Source organism: Apiospora marii (assembly GCF_038362585.1).
Source record: "Apiospora marii strain CBS 49790 chromosome Unknown utg000001l_segment0_segment0, whole genome shotgun sequence".
In the NCBI taxonomy this organism is placed as follows: Eukaryota; Fungi; Ascomycota; class Sordariomycetes; order Amphisphaeriales; family Apiosporaceae; genus Apiospora; species Apiospora marii.
The window spans coordinates 847170-853514 of NW_027117372.1; the positions used below are offsets into that span (position 1 = coordinate 847170).

At 53.8% G+C, this 6345-nt stretch overlaps 1 protein-coding gene across 1 annotated transcript; it reads left to right on the forward strand.

Moving 5' to 3' along the window:
• Positions 1-3289: 3289 nt before the first annotated feature.
• Positions 3290-6091, forward strand: PG985_000291 (uncharacterized protein; the record flags this gene model as incomplete). Its single annotated transcript, XM_066820060.1, has 2 exons — positions 3290-5911; positions 5990-6091. The coding sequence occupies 2 exons, from the start codon at positions 3290-3292 to the stop codon at positions 6089-6091; spliced, it is 2724 nt and encodes a 907-aa protein (XP_066690939.1).
• Between the last annotated feature and the right edge of the window lie 254 nt (positions 6092-6345).

Sequence of the window (6345 nt, forward strand, 5' to 3'; positions counted from 1 at the left end):
CGACAGAAGCGGTCACATTCGCATTCTCGATATCCTCCCATTCTCCAAAAACGTACGATAGTCATCATGCCAACGCATCCTTCCTGTCCTGTCCACGAATTTGTTTGCTACGGCCAACACTCCTGTGTCCAGTCACAACATATGGTGTGAGCAGAGGGGGCCAGCGATGGATGCCAGCGAATTGCGAGGAGCGAGGGCAGGCAGCTTGGCAGGCACCGCATCCATTGCACACGGGCTGACATGGCGAGCTAATTTGTGTGTCAGGGATGGAGGGTCCAGTTTAGCACTAACATCCAACACCGGACATCCTCTCAGGGACTTCATTGCCCCCTCTCCATATATTACTTACTAATTACTGGTGTAGCAGCACTGCAGTAGGCGGGGGTGATATACTCTCTTTACTGTACATACATCCCTATCTTGGGGGACTGGTGATCATGTGGGAGGAGAACGTGGCTTTGCAGTCAGCATCGCAACCAACAGGCCGGTACTGGGTATGTACTTGCTATGGCTAGGCCAAGCGGCGCCTATCCTGATTTCAACAGTCTAAACCGCGGCGGCGCAACATTGCTCGGTATCTTTTTCAAACCACGTCTGTGCCCTATGATGCTGATCCGCGACTTGCGCCGGCCCGAGTCAGGTATAACAGCTCGCTTGAGGAAGTACGATACAACGCTGCCGGGGCGGATGCTGGCGTCTGTAAGATATCGCGCGTGATGCGCTGCAGTCAGTATTGGCTGCGCACCTCATGCTGCACATTGCGCACTATCTGCTGCATAACGTGGCTGCATTGTTCGTGTGCCATGTACATACTACTAGACGTACAGGCTCCTGTGCAGATGCAGAAAGGGGGCTAGATAGAAAAGAAGGGGTGGGTGGTAACCAAGATCTCCTTCCCACCATGCTGGGGCGGGTCCCGCAGCCTAACAGAGGCAGGACTTTCAGGGGTGCCCGGGTGCCATTGGCCAAATCCTTGAAACTGGTTTCAGCACCCTCTTAGCCAGGGAACTTCCAGCCAATCAGGCGCGCAAGACTAGGCGGATCATATCTATCTCGGGAATATTCAGGGGCATCCCTTTATCGATTCGATGCGAATGGCACTTGCAGGTACCGGAGAGCCCGCTCTTGTTTGCCGTCTCAACCGGGGGTGCTGGCTGCTGCCGGCCGCCGGCGCTTATGACTCTGATAGAGATGGCGCCAAACATAGCATATTGGCAGAAATAGAGAGAGCGCGAGCCCAGCGTCGCATTGCGGCACAAGCTGAGCGATTCAATGTTAGCGAGCCTTAGATCCAGACCTGAATCGTCGGAGTGTTTCTATTTCGATCAACCGTGATGCTATGTATTCCGATTCTAAGCCCCCCGTTCTTCGCTAGCGTGGCCATTTCTTCTGCTTGGAACAAACACCGGCAATACCTACTTACCTAGGGATGGGTGCCAACCTGTCCTCGTCTTGCTCCTCTCATCGCTGACCAGCAGTTCGTTCTGGATATCCGCTTCTTCATTTGCTGGCTGGGGATTTGCAGATTAGAGCATGCAAAGGAACGAGGCACGACTCATCATCTTCTCATTGATCAATTAGGGGCAGTCTGACAAGATTGCCTGCTCATTTCCAGCTACGTCACACACTGCCAGCATCAGATCTGGCTTATCCACAACGCGCGGTGCCACCAAATCCAAACGAGGCAGCTTTGCAGATCCAAATGACCGCGGCCGCTGATCGTCTCAATCCACACTCAGAATTGTGCCACCAGAAAAGGAGCTTGTAATTGGTAACTGTAGGTGCCCTTTTTCTTGCTTCTTCTTCGAGATCGCATACGGATCTCGGATATTCCGCTGGCGGCTTCCAATCCGTGTATGTATCTACGGCTGATTTCAGATTTGTAAGAATTATAACGATAGAACACATTCAACTTTTGAGTTGCTCAATGCACGCGTACAAAGCATCGAACTCATGTTATCGATGACTTCAAAGTTGCTCTAGAGAATCATGAACTTATGTAGCAAAAGTATCGGGTAGAAGTAGTGTGCGTCTTATTTGGGTAAGCCCGAGCCCCCACAGCGGGCAAACGGGTTCACGCCGGCTTCTAATCCCCATCTCTTTCTTCCACAATCGCAGCTTCGTTCCTGCTTCTCCTGTGCAGGATCGGCTGGGCCGCCTATTGCTTTTTGCCGTCACGTTGCCACGAGGCAGCTTGGTATTGATTGCTTGGCACACAGGCACCATCTCGTCATCAGCTCGACATGTTTCATCAAACCGTTGGGACCATTATTTAAAGTTGTTCTTCCACTTGCCCAACTCAATCCCCGTCCAGAGTAGTATCAGTCCGTCGGGGTTTTCGGATGACAGGTCAAGTTGCATAGGATTTCCAAGGGTCTCAAACCGTTCCTGTATCATCTTCGTCCACACGTCTCCTATAGGTATTGTGTTATACTATCTACCAGCATGGGAATTGAAGCCGCTCCAGCTTTCTTTTGTTACCCGAGAAAAAGCATACCAAATTTCGGCCGAGCGTCACTCATCGGGTACTACATCGCTAGTCGCCAAGCATGAGAATTTATAAATTTTCAAGATGATTTTTTTTTCTCTCTTTCAAATCGGGCCGTTGGCGATGTTTGGCCGTATTCGCAATAATGTAGTCAGTCTCATTGTGATGGCACGAATCATGACAACCAAATGGTACCACTTACTTACCCCCGATTACGGGAAAGAAGTATCCGTACACAAAGCGATATTAAAACTCTGTACACTTGAATACCGATTCAAGATGCTCTATATCACTGAGGTGGTCGTCAAACTGGAATGGCATCTCTTCAATCTGTTATGGACTTAAATGTGTTGCTCTCGCAGGGGCTTCCCTCCACCTCGATTGTTTGCACTTCCACTAATCTTTATGGGTATTAATCGATCAGTGTCGATAAGGTGAGCACCGTACATAGAAGTAAGATGGGGGCTAGTGTACCTTTTAGAGAATTATCGTAGTGTTCCAGCTTGAACATGATGACCCTTAACGACCAATTCTGGTGCCGATGATGTGCATGTCCTCAAGCTGGCCCAGATTGGATGGATTGCGGATCTAGACCCCTCCAAAAACCCACGCTTACGTAACGCCAATCGGCGGCGCCACAGCCGACCTCAGAGTTCAAGCCACTTTAAGGAGGAGATGCATGTCGCGTGTTGACACTCGTCGGATCGCCAGCGCAAACAGCCCACTTAGCAACTCAACTCGCTTCCAACGACCTCCCTACGACCCTTATGATGATATGAAGTGTTCGATACCGGTGCAACTATGGACGATCTTTCAGGACTCGATTGGTCGTCGACCACGCCGGCGCAAGGCTCCAACAAGCCAACCTTAGCGACAATGAACAGCCAGGGCAGCAACTTCTACCCAGCACTACGGCCGAGCCCGTCCCCTCAGGTATCGGGTAGGAACACGCCTATGTCGGCACAGGGCTCGGGACTGGGTGCGCCCAAACCAGCCGCCCCCAAGTCTGGAATGGACAGCTTCAGCAACCTGGTCAACTTCGGCGGGGCGAAGAGCAATGCCAACCTCAGCCTGCGAGAGCGACAGGAGCAGATGGAAGCGGAAAAGATAAGGAAAGCGGAGGAGCAGAAGAAACAGATGCAGTCGCAGTACGGGAATGGTCAATTCTGGGACAGCTTGGGTCAAGGCTCGGCCAATGCCTCACGAACCGCATCGCCAGCGACTTTGCCCCAGAACGGCCAAGCCAAGGCCGGCGACGACGACGATCTGTTCGCGGCCTTCAACAGGAATACCAAGGTCGATAACGCAAGCCATTATCCGCCCCCGCTGCAGCCAACTTCTGGCAAGAGCACGCCGGCGAATGCAGGTACACTAGACCTTGCCAATCCGAGCGCATGGGCCCAGCCCTCAGCGCCCCCTGCTGGAGGTTTCGGCGACGACGACGACCCATTTGGTCTGAACGAAATTCGGCCAAACCAATCGCAGCAGACGCCCGCTGCCCCGCCTGCCGACGATGACGATGATTTCTTGGGCGACCTGGCAAAACCAGTAGAAGAGGTGCGCCGGAAAACACAAGCAGCTCAGCCCGTGGCCCAGCCCGGCAAGCCTATAGAGGAATCCGACTCATCCTCCGATGACGAACCGGAACCTCCTCAACGTCGCAGTGGTCGTGGCGGTGACGATCCCTTCGATAAAGCAGTCGCAGAATTGGTCGACATGGGCTTTACCCCTGAAGATGCCCGGCGTGGACTTACAGAGAACGGCGCGGGGCTTAATATCCAAGCAGCTGTCAGCTGGCTTCTGGACGAGGCGCACAAGAAGTCCCGGGGAGAGAAGCCGGGAGCGAGGGCCACACGTAACGAGCAAAGTAGAACACGCGATGACACTGGGCGATCCAGGAACAACGGCAACCCAGCCTGGATGAGGGAAGACCAATCTGGCTTTCCACCACGATCTAGCAACACATCACCGGGCGAAGGGTCAGCCGATATCCAACAGCGCGCCGCCGCCATGGGGGCAAGTTTCTTCAAAACTGCCAACACCCTGTGGAAGACAGGCCAGAAACAGGTTCAAAAAGCAGTGGCCGAGTTCAATGAAGGTGGTGGTGACCCGAACCAGCCGAAATGGATGCGTTCAGCCCAGCAAGAAATGCAGTCCGCGCCAGAAAAGCAACGCCAATCGGCAACGGACGAGGCCATGATGCTAGATTCGGGCATGCGGCCCGAACGACCTTCTCGTTCAAGGGAACCCCAAGCTGGCGCATCAAGATTTGACTCGTCTCGGGATCGGTCTCCTGCGTTGCCTATGCGTTCTGGTAGTTCATCATCCAGCGCTCCCAAATGGCAGCAGGCTTCGAAACCGCCGGTAGACCCTCGGGCTCGTCTCAACAAGCAGGCCATCGAAGAGCAGAGCGCTCAAGCATATGTCAGCCCGTCTCGGCGAAAGAAAGCGACACCGCAACCGCAAGCGGTGGCTGAACCCGAACCGGATCTGCTGTTCAACTCGACTGCCCCGCCGCCTAGAAAACAGCCTTCTCCAGCTCCCGCGAAATCGGCAACGCCAGTTTCTCGCGCCATCACACCCAGACCAGCAGCACCTGCTAGACAGGTCCCATCAGTCTCGCCCGCTGTCCTGCAGGCGTCTACGAAACATCGGACAGACGGCACCGCACACTTCAAGCGCGGCGACTTCGACGCGGCGCATACTTCTTACACAAACTCCCTGCAAGGAATACCGCAGGCTCACCCGATCTGCATTGTATTGCTTACGAATCGTTCTCTTACTGCTCTCAAGACCGGTAGCCCTAAACAGGCGGTTGAAGACGCAGACAACGCGATCAAGATTATCGGACCCTCTCACGGTGAAGGCGAGAAGGTTGCGTTGGGAGATGGCGAGAACCGAGATATGAAGGAGTTGTATGGCAAGGCATTGAGCCGCAAAGCCGAAGCCCTCGAACAATTGGAAAAATGGAGCGATGCCGGCAATGTGTGGCAGCTATGCGTCGAGGCCGGCGTAGGAGGTCCTACCGCTATTGCTGGCCGCCAGCGCTGTCAGAAGGCTCTGGCGCCGAAGCCGAAGCCTACACCCAAGCCTGTAACGGCGGTCAAACCACGGCCAACACCTTCAGCAATGTCTGACATGGCGCCCCAGAAGAGCTACGAGGCAGTCGAGAGACTTCGGGCTGCCAATCAAGCGGCCGAGGCGGCCGATGACGAGAAATTCGCGTTGAGCGAGAAGGTAGACGCCCGCATTTCGATGTGGCGGGACGGCAAGCGGGACAACCTGCGCGCACTGCTGGGCAGCATGGACCAGGTTCTATGGGAGGGCAGCGGTTGGAAGAAGATCGGTCTGCATGAGCTTGTCATGGCCAACAAGGTCAAGATCAACTACATGAAGGCCATCTCGAAGACGCACCCCGACAAGGTAGGCTCTATCCCCCCTTTATTGATGCTATAGCTGGCAAATGGTGATATTGACTAACTGGCTTCTTCAACAAAATAGCTGCCGCAAGACGCTTCTACCGAGGTGAAACTTATCGCCGCCACCGTGTTTGCTACCCTGAACGAGGCGTGGGACAAGTTCAAGGCCGAGAACGGGCTCTAATAATAACATTCAGGAACGAGGAACTGTCCCATGGCATTCTCTCCCTCTTTGTGTGTGTCTCTTTCTCGCTCTGGCTTTGATAGAAGGGAAGTTTAAAGGGGTGTTAGAAGGGGGCGCTGTGCATGATGAACGAGATGAGAGTTACGAAGAGGCATGATGATATCTTTGCTGGCAAGAAGTGAAAGTCCCTAAATAGGGGAACTCGCGAGCGTGGTAGACAAGAGACCCGGGAGTGTCATTTATCTCTTATAATT